General features: G+C 44.8%; 1 protein-coding gene across 1 annotated transcript in view; it reads right to left on the bottom strand.

Annotated features, from left to right (window-relative positions):
* Positions 1 to 502: 502 nt before the first annotated feature.
* LOC120027439 (KH domain-containing, RNA-binding, signal transduction-associated protein 3-like) overlaps positions 503 to 15,704 on the bottom strand; it is a 162,678-nt gene continuing 147,476 nt past the window's right edge. The window contains exons 8-9 of the mRNA XM_038972374.1: positions 6,380 to 6,438; positions 503 to 594 (exon numbers count right to left, since the gene is read on the bottom strand). Coding sequence (XP_038828302.1) covers positions 503 to 594; positions 6,380 to 6,438 — 151 coding nt within the window. The remainder of the gene's footprint in view (positions 595 to 6,379; positions 6,439 to 15,704) is intronic.

Here is a 15,704-nt window from a genome sequence, read left to right as displayed (position 1 = left end):
TGTCTACACACGTTTTAAGAGGAATAACACACCTGACACTATCCACAATGATTCCACACCATGCTTGTATAAGCCCTTTAACACTAAAGAACTATCATTTACAAAAGGAGATCAAACAACAATATGTATTTCAGGATCGTTCTGTTTTCTGATTGGAAAGGTTTCATTTACAAGGGACACAATTGACCAATCACCCCCAGGAAAAAATATCTACAATACTTCACCTCTCTACAACTAAATCACTAACATATTAAAGTGACCAATCCCTCTATAACCAGTTCCATAGTATTTAGATATCTACTTGTTTAGGAGTGGGTAGATGACCTAAAATATACACATTATTCTGGTGAAAACAGTCTTGATATGATACCAGGTTTTTCTGTTTTTAAAACCCACATTTACGATTGAGTGTTTTTATTCTAAAAAGAAGGGAGCGTCCGTATAAAATCCATTACTTGATGACACGTCCGTGAGGGATTGTGCAGGTTCTTGTATAATCAGTTCAATATCTGGAGTAGGGCGTCTCTCTGTACACTCCCTTGGTCGTCCGTGCAGCTGGCACCTTCCCGCGATTAGTTGTCCACTCCTCCTGACCTGCTTTATAGGGAAACAACAGTAAGAAACACTTCTACACACACACTTTTGTGTAACTCAGATGTTTATGTCATTTTTACGCTGGTGTCAAGAGGTTATTGGACAGAATTGTTTTATATTTTCCTTAGCCTGGAACTGAGGTAAGCATTCAGCTATCATACTTTAATCAGGCATCAATCCAGTCACAAATAGTTCAATTATGTCAAGGTTCTGTCTTCATCAGTGAACACAAATGAAGCATCATGGACTTTCTGGTCACAAAATCCTTTGAGAGTCTGATGTTGACATGGCTTATCCAACCGGAACAACAGAAGACTCCCACAGCCTCTGTAGTTCAAACAAAACATCCACCAAGAAGCTTGTCATTCACCTAGAAGGATGCATTTAGATAATTGAAACAGAAGATCAAATAGCTACTTGAAAAGATCCAGTGTAGTGGCTCCTAGCAAAAGGGCACAATAACCATTAGCCCAAATCAGACCTCATTCAGGCCCTCTGCTGTCTATGTGCCAAGTGCCTGCTGCATCGATGGCAGCCTTTGTGTGATCTCTAGCCAACAGAGTCTCATCCCCGGAGCAGAGCAGAGGCTCACAAAGAACAGTTTTTTCCCTGACATGGTCTCTGCTGGCAGCCCATAACCAATAGTTTCTAATTAAACCTGTCACCGTTTCTCTGGCACTCACTTTAGAGAAACAGTGACCAAGGTAACCTTGTGTTTAGAGATCAGCTATGTACCATCAACTCTGTTTATCATTTAAACATCCCCTTCCTTTGAACTGTCAAACACCTCTTTCTTTTGTCCTGTTAGAAAGCATTTAGCGTGGCACTGTTCACCACTGTGTGTGTCTGTGTGTGCGTTTGTAGTGTGTATTATACTAGTGTGTGCATTATTGTAACGAGCCTCCTCCTTCTCTTCATCCGAAGAGGAGTAGCAAGGATTGGACCAACGTGCAGCGGGTTTTGAATACATAATGATTTAATAAAGCAAACGACGAAACACGAAAACAAACACTTGGAAGGATACAAAATAACCAAAACGAATGTAGACTGACCTAAACCATGACAACTTACATACAACACGAAGCACGTAGGAACAGGTACAGACTATTACAAACGAACGAACAAACGCTACAGTCCCGTGTGGTGCGCAGACACAGACACGGACGACAATCACCCACAAACAAACAGTGAGAACAACCTACCTTAATATGACTCTCAATCAGAGGAAACGTCAAACACCTGCCTCTAATTGAGAGCCATACCAGGCAACCCAAAACCAACATAGAAACAGAAAACATAGACTGCCCACCCAAAACTCACGCCCTGACCAATAAACACATACCAAACAACAGAAAACAGGTCAGGAACGTGACAGAACCCCCCCCTCAAGGTGCGAACTCCAGGCGCACCCCTACAACTCAAGGGGAGAGTCTGGGTGGGCATCTGTCCGCGGTGGCGGCTCCGGCGGTGGACGAGGACACCACTCCACCACTGTCTTTGTCCCCCTCCTTAGCGTCCTTTGAGTGGCGACCCTCGCCCCCGACCATGGTCCAGGAACCTTCACTAAGGCCCCTCCTACATAGAGGAGACAGCTCAGGACAGAGAGGTAGCTCAGGACAGAGAGGTAGCTCAGGACAGAGAGGTAGCTCAGGACAGAGAGGTAGCTCAGGACAGAGAGGTAGCTCCGGACAGAGAGGTAGCTCCGGACAGAGAGGTAGCTTAGGACAGAGGGACAACTCTGTACTAATGGCAGCTCCGGACTGAGTGGCAGCTCCGGACTGGGTGGCAGCTCCGGACTGGGTGGCAGCTCCGGACTGAGTGGCAGCTCCGGACTGAGTGGCAGCTCCGGACTGAGTGGCAGCTCCGGACTGAGTGGCAGCTCATGACTGGAGGGCAGCTCATGACTGTAGGGCAGCTCATGACTGTAGGGCAGCTCATGACTGGAGGGCAGCTCATGACTGGAGGGCAGCTCATGACTGGAGGGCAGCTCATGACTGTAGGGCAGCTCATGACTGGAGGGCAGCTCATGACTGGAGGGCAGCTCATGACTGGAGGGCAGCTCATGACTGGAGGGCAGCTCATGACTGTAGGGCAGCTCATGACTGTAGGGCAGCTCATGACTGTCTGGCGGCTCTGGCAGCTCCTGACTGGCTGGCGGCTCTGGCAGCTCCTGACTGGCTGGCGGCTCTGGCAGCTCCTGACTGGCTGGCGGCTCTGGCGGCTCCTGACTGGCTGGCGGCTCTAGCGGCTCCTGACTGGCTGGCGGCTCTGGCAGCTCCTGACTGGCTGGCGGCTCTAATGGCTCGTGGCAGACGGATGGCTCAGAAGGCGCTGGGCAGACGGATGGCTCAGAAGGCGCTGGGCAGACGGATGGCTCAGAAGGCGCTGGGCAGACGGATGGCTCAGAAGGCGCTGGGCAGACGGATGGCTCAGACGGCGCTGGGCAGACGGATGGCTCAGACGGCGCTGGGCAGACGGATGGCTCAGACGGCGCTGGGCAGACAGATGGCTCAGACGGTGCTGGGCCGACAGATGGCTCTGCCCTGCTGAGGCGCACAGTAGGCCTGGTGCGTGGTGCCGGAACTGGAGGTACCGGGCTGACGGCACGCACCTCAGGGCGAGTGCGGGGAGAAGGAACAGTGCGTACAGGGCTCTGGAGACGCACAGGAGGCTTGATGCGTGGTGCCGAAACTGGAGGCACTGAGCTTGAGACACGCACCACAGGGAGAGTGCGTGGAGGAGGAACAGGGCTCTGGAGACGCACATGAGGCTTGGTGCGTGGTGCCGGAACTGGTGGTACTGAGCTGGGGCGGGAAGGTGGCGCCGGATATACCGGACCGTGTAGGCGTACTGGCTCCCTTGAGCACTGAACCTGCCCAACCTTACCTGGTTGTATGCTCCCCGTCGCCTGACCAGTGCGGGGAGGTGGAATAACCCGCACCGGGCTATGTAGGCGAACCGGGGACACCATGCGTAAGGCTGGTGCCATGTAAGCCGGCCCAAGGAGACGTACTGGTGGCCAGATATGTAGGGCCGGCTTCATGACATTTGGCTCAATGCCCAATCTAGCCCTACCAGTGCGGGGAGGTGGAATAACCCGCACCGGGCTATGAACACGTACAGGAGACACCGTGCGCTCTACTGCGTAACACGGTGTCTGCCCGTACTCCCGCTCTCCACGGTTAGCCTGGGAAGTGGGCGCAGGTCTCCTACCTGCCCTAGACCCACTACCTCTTAGCCCCCCCCCCCAAGAAATTTTTGGGTTGTACTTGCGGGCTTTTCGGGCTTCCGTGCTAGACGCGTCCCCTCATAACGCCGGTTCCTCTCTCCGGTTTCCTCCGCTCTCCGAGCTGCCTCCAGCTGTTCCCATGGGCGGCGATTCACTTCAACTTTAGCCCATGGTCCTTTTCCTTCTATGATCTCCTCCCAAGACCAGAAATCCTGCTTCGTGCGCTGTCCGTTAACCCGCTGCTTGATCCGGGTTAGGTGGGTGATTCTGTAACGAGCCTCCTCCTTCTCTTCATCCGAAGAGGAGTAGCAAGGATTGGACCAACGTGCAGCGGGTTTTGAATACATAATGATTTAATAAAGCAAACGACGAAACACGAAAACAAACACTTGGAAGGATACAAAATAACCAAAACGAATGTAGACTGACCTAAACCATGACAACTTACATACAACACGAAGCACGTAGGAACAGGTACAGACTATTACAAACGAACGAACAAACGCTACAGTCCCGTGTGGTGCGCAGACACAGACACGGACGACAATCACCCACAAACAAACAGTGAGAACAACCTACCTTAATATGACTCTCAATCAGAGGAAACGTCAAACACCTGCCTCTAATTGAGAGCCATACCAGGCAACCCAAAACCAACATAGAAACAGAAAACATAGACTGCCCACCCAAAACTCACGCCCTGACCAATAAACACATACCAAACAACAGAAAACAGGTCAGGAACGTGACAATTATACACATGTTTTTTTGCATATCCCAATTCCCCTGAGACAGCCTCACAGCCAGGGATCAGCCATCAATGACAGTGACCCAGGAGCAATTAAAGTTAAGTGTCTTGCTCAAAGGCACATCGACAGATTTTTCACCTAGTCAGATTGGGGATTCGAACCAGTGACCTTTGGTCACTAGCCCAAAGCTCGTACAGGCTCCTAGGCTACCTGCCCTATGTTATGGTCAATTACAAAGTTATTATGGACCAAAGAACATATACTGTAAGTCCTTCATGTTACAGATAGTGTCTCAGTCTGGTGACAACTGTATACATTTACTGTGAAGTGCTGTAAGAATTGACATCTGCCAAAGCAAGAGGAGACCTGGGTAATGAGATGACATTAACGGCTCAGTGACTGAAACAGGAACCATACAGTGCTCAAGTCATTACACCAGAAAATAAAACTATGGTTAAAGCTATATTAGAAAACCAGACGTCAAGGCATATCAGTTACTCTATCACTCATGGTTTATGTATGAATACAGTCAGGGTATTGTGTAGACGTAGCCATGCCCCGCTTTATAGAATTACTGTGTCTTTATCAGACATCCCCAACCTTTATAATAACAGAATTGTATTTGACATTGTCAGAAAAATGAGCACTGTTCATATGGAGTTGCGTAAAAGAGGTCTAATTCAGTTGTGAAACAGACAAATCATTCAGAAATTATTTTACCGTTATATTGACAAAGAACATGCCTCATGTTATCCCATCACCTGGCACCCTGAATAATGCTAACGATACATCTACAACAAATGTGTCCCAAAAATGTATGGAGTGCCTACAACCCTTAGAGTCAACTGACGTACCGGTGCGTCAATCTACATAACATAATAAAAAAATCCCCTTCAAAATCCGTCAGTTTAAACTGAAGATATCCGTCTCAATCTACCTCATCTGCCGATATCGCAGATCCACATCTGCAGTGAAAGGTGGCAGAGCTAGATCTGTGTTTGTCCATGAAACATCTGGAACACCGGTCTTCTCACAAAAACATCTGTCGCTTCCGAACTGTTTTACCTACCTATTTTGACCTCTCTATGGAAAGGCTAGACTCTCACGAACACAATGGTATTTTGCTCTACAACCCCCACAAGTGTAAGGGGACTTGTCTGAAGAAGATACAGCCTTGTGCCAACTTCTGTTTGTAGCGTCCGAACCGTTTGGGCTACAAACTAATGTGAACCCACTGTGGAAAAGGGGAGATTCTCAGAAACACAATGGGGTTCTACATTTTGCTTTATGACCCACACAAGTGTCACTGGACTCGTCTGAAGGTAACAGGCACCGGTTAAAAAAAGATTATGTAGGATGAAGGTAGTTTTGTGCCTACCCAAAAAGAGGTTAAATATGTGTAATAATAATAATATATATATATATATATATATAAATATATTTCCTGAGCTTTCTTATATCTCCTAGCTAGGACAAACACTTCACTTCATTAACACTTACCATGTGTTATTCAGTGCATTTACAACGTGTTAGTCAGTGCGTTTCTCGGGGTTATGGTAGTAAAGGCCAAATTCAATATTTTATCAAATACTTTTTTTCTTAATTTTTTTTTATACCTAAAGGGGTCCAAAAATTCAAAATCAAATAGTTAATGTGACCATCTTAAAACAATTCCAGATGTCAGCTAGAACCCCCCCTTTTAAGAATGAACAGCATTCAAACTGCTGATGAACAAAGAACCACATTGAACAAGACAGTATTCATTTCAACAACATTTTATATGTTAATAAAGCAGTTAGTAACTCACCGTATGACTCATACGATTCCTCACCATTATCGTGTCCGTACTCATAATAATCGTCTGAGCTGTGTAAGGAAAGAAAGAGGAGACATCCATCAGAATCTCTTTTTAACAATAAAATGACATGCCCGGGCCTTTTCTTAATAGAAAACAATAGAGGTTTCGGTTTCTACAACACACAGGCATCAAATCATTACCTGGAATGTGAACGTCATGAACTGTTCGGGAAAGTGAAATAATGTCAACGTGAGAAAATGATGTGCAGAATTGATGTACCATTCCGCTGTATGTAATCATAAAGATATACTCTACATGGCATTACAAACATACGCAAAAGGTTCATACAGAATGTTTCTTTCATAACTATGCCTTCCCTCTCTTAGAGGATGGCTGTGTCCATCCCCCCATATCCTGTCCCATAACACAGGATATGGAAATATACTGTATATGAGAGATGGCTCCTGTAATGAAAAATAAAAAGGCTGTCTTGAATTGTGGTTCATTTCTTTGCTATTCTTTATTTATTTCTCAGCCGTGCCCGTTGACTTGCTGACAGAACAACCGTGTGCTGGTATCATTCAGTATCAGACCTATCAGTCAGACCCAGAAAGGTAATTCATCATAAAGCTGCCATAGAGCCGACACTGGCGGCCCATCACAGCTGAGTCCCCCCCTTCCCACCCCCAGCCATTATCACCTTGGCTGCTGTAGGTTCATCTACCTCAGTCGATCTATAAACACATAGCCTATTAGCTATACAATTGTAATGCTATACCCCTGAAAGAGGCGAAATATGAGAACTGATTCACACTGACACGTAGCATCTGTTCAGTCAGTTGTAATGATGAATTGCATATCATCAACTCGTCACATAGATATCTCATCTCTTTGTATTCCTAGGCATTACTAATCAAGCTCTGCACAAACAGACATCAATGGCGCACACAGATGATCGTATTATCACGTTCACATTCATTATTAGAATATTACTTACGATTCTGTATTAATATCAGTGATGTATTCGGGGCGGCAGGTAGCCTAGTTGTTAGAGTGTTGGGCCCGCCAGTAACCGAAAGGTTGCTAGATCGAATCCCCGAGCTGACAAGGTAAAAATCTGTCGTTCTGCCCCTGAACAAGGCAGTTAACCCACTGTTTCTAGGCCGTCATTGTAAATAAGAATTATCTGACTTGCCTAGTTAAAATAAGGTTAAAAAAACTGTAGTGGTAAAAAAAACTAGGTAATGGGTAAGCTATCAACTCCAGTGGGTGATGGAGATAAGAACAAACAACCACCAACATGTATGAACTGTATTATTTGCATTATGATGGCATTTTAATGTAGTCCTATATGGAAGATAGGAGATGTTCATATTGAAACATATCTTATTTTTTTTGTTCCTAACTTGGTTGATAAGAAAGTTATTATGAGAACTTAGTAGCCTATTTTTTGCGCCTGCTGAGGTCGGCTCCGAATAACTTTAGCTTCCTATTTCATACCTCTAGCTGGCTAAGTAATACTAGCCAGAGCCCTTCATAAGTCTCTGCCGCCAGCTAGCCTACTTGAGCCGACTTCCTCGGCCTGTGCCGCGAGAGGGCAGAGCTAGCCATTTGAGAGAGTGGTGAATGTGCTGCTAAAAAGGCAAATCCGGGAGGCAGATACGGGGAACGCAGTGGAATATAACGAACAAACCCCTATTCATGATTCCACTCGTTCGCAAAGATGCAGGCGAACTCAGTCAGATCAAGAATATAAGTTTTGATCAATGCTGGGAGCAATATTTAGATGTAATTGATTTTCTTTATTGTGTACAAAATATATATTAGTGTTACTACAATAGGTCTATGACAGGGTCACTTCTCCTCTCCTCTCTTTGGCTTAGTGCTGGAGGTGACACTACAGGCCCATATATACACCATATCCACACAGAAGGTTGACGTTTATGATTTTCTCATTTCAAAGCACTTAATCATTATTAAACTTTGATTGACAGCATGTTTTTTTGGAGGGGGGGGGGGGGCTTAAAGACACAAGCTGACATGAACAATTGAAAATCATGTAAGGGGACAGAGGGGGAAAAATGTCCATTGTTGTGGATCTATAAACGTCTGCTTGAGACATTGTCCAGAGAAGGCATTCATGTTGGGTTTCTTCCCCGGGGAGATCATTGACTTGGCATGAAGATTACATTGCTCACACAGCTCATGACTCAACCAGTGAACAATAACAGCAGAAACAAAGGCAGCCTTTTTCCTCTTATCCAAACTGGATCCCTGCTAAGATGTAAGTGATTATTTATGCTCTGTGTCCACAAAGAGAAGCCAGACGTTGTTATTCAGAGTGTGATGTTTTCCAATCAACCCTCACAGCAGAGGTACCACTGTGAGACTTTCACTGGTGTCCAGCTGCTAATATATACCTGACACCACTCATCATGGCTTTAGAGAGAAAACCAGAGAGAGAGAGAAAGAGAGAGAGAGTGTGAGAGAGAGAGATAGAGATAGAGAGAGAGAGAGAGAGAGAGAGAGAGAGTGTGAGAGAGAGAGAGAGAGAGAGAGAGAGAGAGAGAGAGAGAGAGAGAGAGAGAGAGAGAGAGAGGGAGAGAGAGAGAGTGAGTGTGAGAAATATATATAGAGAGAGAGTAACAGAGAGAGAGACAGAGAGAAAAGGAGAGGGAGAAGGTGAGAGAGAGAAAAGGAGAGAGAGAGGGAGAGAGAGAGGGAGAGAGAGAAAAGGAGAGAGAGAAGGAGAGAGAGAGCAAGAGAGAGAGAGAGAGATGCAACAAATGAATGCATGTTCTCTCTTTCCATGTCTTGTACACTGTGAAACACCTGACAGGGTCTGTGGTAATTTGATTTCACACCATGTCTCAACACTGGGGTGTATTCTTCCCAGAGCGGAACCCCTCTGAATACACACTCAACTACAAACCGTTCTGCTAAAACGCCCTGGGAAGCTGAGGGGCTAAACAAGCGTCTCATCCTTCCTGTTGGTGTAAAGCTAAAGCCTACGAGGACCAATAACGGCAGTTAGGTCCTCAGAGAGCTGCCAAGTTAAAGCTTTCCCCTTTTAAAACGACGAGAGGAGGACTCCCAAAGCTGTTAGGCACTTTTAATTTCTGGGATGACATTTAGTCAATATCCTCACACCTTTTCTCCTCTATTACCCTGGTCTGGTCAGTGAGTCCTCAGGCCTCAGGTACGTCCTGAAGGGCAACCATCCAGGTGAAACTAACTGCTCATATGCCCTTCAAGTAAAATACAGGTTGCATCCCAAATGGCACAGTCAAATGCCTCATAGCACTTTTATAGTGGCCCTTTGTAGCTCAGTTGGTAGAACGGTAGCGTAGTGGTTTCAATTCCTGGGAGCACCCATACATAAAATGTATGCGCGCATGACTGTAATTTGCTTTGGATAAAAGAGATTGCTAAATCACACGTATTAGAAACCATCCATCAACACTTTATAAATAGTCACTAATGGAGTAAACACGATGCTGGGAACGAGTCAGGGACTGAAACAATCCCGACGTACCCAACTGAATTCATTTTTTATGTTGTTTTAATCACAAGCAAACTCTGTAAACATTCCTTAACAGCTAATGATAGAGCAGAGCAAGGAGAAACCCAGAGCAATCTGTCTTAAAGCGCTGGCTGGCCTTGACCTTGATAAATGAACACCCATAGCACCCATTAGCTAACCCTGTCTCGTGATCAGGAATGAGGGAATCTGACTCCAGACCTGCTCGTCCACAGGTATACCTACTGCCTGGCTCTCAGTTTTACAGATATGTCTATAAATGGCTGATCTTAAGTAGTGATTTTGCCGTTTGCGCCGCCACTAAACAGATGGTGGTGTTACATCTGAATGATGCAGTACACGTCCCTGGTGGACTTTGCTTTCTCACACAGCCATTACTCTTCTGTTGCTCTGTGATAAACTTGCAGAGATATGCTAGGACATTAGAGAGGATCCAGAGGCACTGAGAAGAACAATCTATAATCGGCAGTCATATCCAGAGGAGAGAAGACACTAAATATTTCATAGGTTTTCCAAAGCAAGAGGAAGACCATTCAACAGCATATTCAACAGATTTTCCTCATACATTTCGTGCAAATATAAGGGGCATTTTGATAGCAAGATAACTTCATTCATATTGGGGTGGCAGGTAGCCTAGTGGTTAGAGCATTTGGCCAATACCCGAAAGGTTGCTGGATTAAATCCCCGAGCTGACAAGGTATAAATCTGTTGTTCTTCCCCTGAATAAGGCAATTAACCCACTGTTCCCTGGTTGGCCGTCATTGTAAATAAGAATTTGTTCTTAACTGACTTGCCTAGTTATATAAATACAAGTATTGACACATTTTAGAGTGGGTACAGTATGTATTTTGTATTTCATGGATTAAGGCTCTGGAAAATATAGCAAAATGCCCCCAAAATACAAAAATAGACCAAATATAACACAAAAGGAACTGGACTTGGAAGAATGTGTCCTGTATATTATCCAAAAAGAGGTTGGTGTAATTGAAATTGAAAACTCCCTCAGGAAAATGCTGTTGATTGCTTGTCTCAGCAGCTGATTGCGAAGGCAATCGGCACTGTTGGACCCTTGCTGCGCTGTCACAAAGACGGACTGAATGGTAAACGTCATGGATTTACATAATGTGTGACTATAATCATCTGCTTTGTCTGAATTTGACCCCCCCATGGTAATCAACTTATCGATGGTCAATCAATGTTCAGCAGTCAGGCCTACGGCATTTAAAGTCACCTCAGGTTTAGATTGTGTCTTGGTGAATGGATGGGGAGGTGACTGCAATGTTAATACAGCCCAAGCATGTAGACTGAGGTCGCATCCCAAATGGCATGCTATATGACACCCTATGACACCCAATAGTGTATTACTTTTGACTAGGGTGCATAGGGCTCTGGTCAAAATAAGTGCATTATATAGAGAATAGGTTTCCATTTGGGAGTCACCCTCAGTTCTTCATCATGTTCAATAAACTGGCATCATCCTGAGAGCGTCTGGAAACTCTCCAAGACAGCACCTGAGGCAGCAACAAAAAAAACACTTGTTTGGCCTGACAAGACTAAAATATCTCTAGCGCTGAAGCAAATTAGCCTTACAAGACTAAAATATCTCTAGCGCTGAAGCAAATTAGCCGTACAAGACTAAAATATCTCTAGCGCTGAAGCAAATTAGCCTTACAAGACTAAAATATCTCTAGCGCTGAAGCAAATTAGCCGTACAAGACTAAAATATCTCTAGCGCTGAAGCAAATTAGCCTTACAAGACTAAAATATCTCTAGCGCTGAAGCAAATTAGCCTGACAAGACTAAAATATCTCTAGCGCTGAAGCAAATTAGCCTTATAAGACTAAAATATCTCTAGCACTGAAGCAAATTAGCCTTACAAGACTAAAATATCTCTAGCGCTGAAGCAAATTAGCCGTACAAGACTAAAATATCTCTAGCGCTGAAGGAAATTAGCCTTACAAGACTAAAATATCTCTAGCGCTGAAGCAAATTAGCCGTACAAGACTAAAATATCTCTAGCGCTGAAGCAAATTAGGGCCAAAGACAGAAGTTGCTTGTCAAAACAAAACATTACATACTGCTGAGAACTAAATTAGAACTATACTGAAATGATAAAATATGCAGGTAAAGTAATTATACAAAGTGCCCATCTGAGAACTGCATGACCTCTGGTTCTTAGATAGAAATCAATACAATTCTGCTGAACTAATTTACTCTTTTGAACTAATGTACTGCTAATGTGTGCCAAGCCTGAAATACTAGGGAAAATACCAACATGTTGCATATTTCCTAGGCCTAATCATGCCGAGAACTTGTAAGTTGTTATAGTATAACTCCTTGATTTCTTTACCCACTATTTAACTGGGCAAGTCAGTTAAGAACAAATTCTTATTTACAATGACGGCCTACCCCGGCCAAACACAGACGACGCTGGGCCAATTGTGCTCCTCCCTATGGGAGTCCCAGTCACAGCCGGATGTGATTCAGCCTGAATTCGAACCAGGGACTGTAGTGTTGCCTGTTGCACTGAGATGCAGTGCCTTAGACCGCTGCGCCACTCAGGTACTTTACACAACTATATCCAAGATGTCATAGCAGTGGGGCGTGTGTTTGTCTTGTCCCGTGTTAATAGTCTGTAAATAAATATACTTTCCTGCAACCCGCCTCAACCAATGTGGTACGGATCTGCTATTTTTTATACCTTATAACTGGAACCTCCATCACGAGCTAGCCAGCAAACTAGCTACTAGCTACTAGTCATTGTTAGCCAATGCTAGCGGTCTTCACCGTTAACTCGGACACCAGCCAGCTTGAGCTCGGACAATTACCTGCCAGTCTGCACAGCGCGATATCAACCCAGAGCATATCGGACTGCTTTTCTCTGCCACATCACCGGATTCCTGCCGCAAGCTCTGGACCATTAAACTGGATCATCGCAGCTAGCTAGCTGCAACCTAGTGGCTATTGTTGGCTAACGCCTCTGTCCCGAAGCAAACCTTGAGCTTGCCTCGAGCTAGGCCCATCTCCCAGCCAGCCGATGGAGTATACCAGCTAATTCTTGGGCTACAATACCTCTTTTGCCAATTGGCCTGGACCCCTTTATTGTCGACATGGAGCCCCACCGATCCATCACGACTGGTCTGCCGACGTAATCTTCCAATGTGCGTTCAACAGGCTTTTCTGTTGCGATGTCGCCGAAGACCTATCTGCTAGCCCCTGCCCGCTAGCTTTCTGAACTCTGTGTCTCCCGCTCGCCTAGCGTAGTAGCGACTACCGAACGGCTCCCTGACTCACCTATTGCTGCTCATTGGACCCTATGGCCACTCGGCTACACAGCTGATGCCTGCTGGACTGTTCATTAACACTGTACCTCGAACTCAGGTCCTGTGTGTGCCTAACTGATCCTCTCTGCCCATTCATCGCCATGATTGCTTTATGCCTCTCTCTCTTTATGCCTTGTCTACTGCTGTTTCGGTTAGTTCTTATTGTTTTATTTCACTGTAGAGCCCCCAGTACCGCTCAACATGCCTTAAATAGCTCTTTTGTCCCACCCCCCATGCATGCGGAGACCTCACCTGGCTTAACTGGTGCCTCCAGAGATGCAACCTCCCTCATCGTCACTCAATGCCTAGGTTTACCTCCACTGTACTCAAATCCTACCATACCCTTGTCTGTACATTATGCATTGAATCTATTCTACCACGCCCATAAATCTGCTCCTTTTATTCTCTGTTCCCAACGCACAAGATGGCCAGTTCTTATAGCCTTTAGCCGTACCTTTATCATACTCCTCCTCTGTTCCTCTGGTGATGTAGAGGTTAACCCAGGCCCTGCAGCCCCCAGTACTACACCTATTCCCCAGGCGCTCTCATTTGTTGTCATCGGTAACCGTAAAAGCCTTGGTTTCATACATGTTAACATTAGAAGACTCCTCCATACGTTTGTTATATCCACTGCTTTAGCACACTCCGCAAACCCTGATGTCCTAGCCTTGTCTGAATCCTGCCTTAGGAAAATTCTGAAATTGTAATGTAATCCATTCCAGTTACTAGTTACCTGTCCAAAAACGTAACTTCTGGATTACCCAAACTCGGTAACGTGATCTGATTACTTTCAGTTACTTTTGGATAACCTTCCCCTTAAGAGGCATTGATGACTCCTTGCTGTCCCCAGTCCGCCTGGCCTTGCTGCTATTCCAGTTTCAACTGTTCTGCCTGCGGTTACGGAACCCCTACCTGTCCCAGACCTGCTGTTTTCAACTCTTAATGATCGGCTATGAAAAGCCAACTGACATTTATTCCTGATTATTATTTGACCATGCTTGTCATTTATGAACATTTTGAAAATCTTGGCTCTCTCTAATTTTCTCCTTCTCTCTTTCTTTCTCTCTCTCGGAGGACCTGAGCCCTAGGACCATACGTCAGGACTACCGGGCATGATGACTCCTTGCTGTCCCCAGTCCGCCTGGCCTTGCTGCTATTCCAGTTTCAACTGTTCTGCCTGCGGTTATGGAACCGCCACCTGTCCCAGACCTGCTGTTTTCAACTCTTAATGATCGGCTATGAAAAGCCAACTGAAAATTATTCATGATTATTATTTGACCATGCTTGTCACTTATGAACATTTTGAACATCTTGGCATAGTTCTGTTATAATCTCCACCCGGCACAGCCAGAAGAGGACTGGCCACCCCTCATAGCCTGGTTCCTCTCTAGGTTTCTTCCTAGGTTTTGGCCTTTCTAGGGAGTTTTTCCTAGCCACCTGCATTGCTTGCTGTTTGGGGTTTTAGGCTGGGTTTCTGTACAGCACTTCGAGATATTAGCTGATGTACGAAGGGCTATATAAAATAAACTTGATTGATTAGAAGACAAAAATAATCATCATTTGGTGTGTCATCATAGTAGTCTCTGACCTCATAGTGGTCTCTGATATCATAGTGGTCTCTGACATCATAGTGGTCTCTGACATCATAGTGGTCAGACTCTCTCAGATGGAACCACCACAATTTATGTAATTGAGAAAACAGAAAGGTGTCAATTTATTTTTTGGCAAACATCCTTTCGGAATTTAAAAGTAATCAAAGAAGTAATCATCTAGTTATTTTTTAAGTACAGTGCCTTCAGAAAGTATTCAGACCCTTTGACTTTTTCCACATTTTGTTAGGTTACAGCCTTATTCTAAAATGGATGAAAAAAATAATTTTCTTCGTCAATCTACACACAATACCCCATAATGACAAAGCAAAAACAGGTTTTTAGATTTTTTTGCTAATTTATTTTTAAAAATTAAACTGAAACATCAAATTTACATAAGTATTCAGACCCTTTACTCAGTACTTTGTTGAAGCACCTTTGGCAGCGATTACAGCCTCGACTATTCTTGGGTAAGACGCTACAAGCTTGGCACACCTGTATTTGGGGAGTTTCCCCCATTCTTCTCTGCAGATCCTCTCAAGCTCGGTCAAGTTGGATGGGGAGCGTTGGTACACAACTATTTTCAGGTCTCAAATCAAATCAAATTGTATTTGTCACATACACATGGTTAGCAAATGTTAATGCGCGTGTAGCGAAATGCTTGTGCTTCTAGTTCCGACAATGCAGTAATAACCAACGAGTAATCTAACCTAACAATTTCACATCAACTACCTTATACACACAAGTGTAAAGGGATGAAGAATATGTACATAAAGATATATGAATGAGTGATGGTAAAGAACGGCATAGGCAAGATGCAGTAGATGGTATAGAGTACAGTATATACATATGAGATGAGTAATGTAGGGTATGTAAACATT

Source organism: Salvelinus namaycush, chromosome 32, assembly GCF_016432855.1.
Source record: "Salvelinus namaycush isolate Seneca chromosome 32, SaNama_1.0, whole genome shotgun sequence".
NCBI classification, from domain to species: domain Eukaryota; kingdom Metazoa; phylum Chordata; class Actinopteri; order Salmoniformes; family Salmonidae; genus Salvelinus; species Salvelinus namaycush.
Note: the sequence above shows the minus strand (reverse complement) of the source record. Positions and strands in the feature narration are given on the sequence as shown.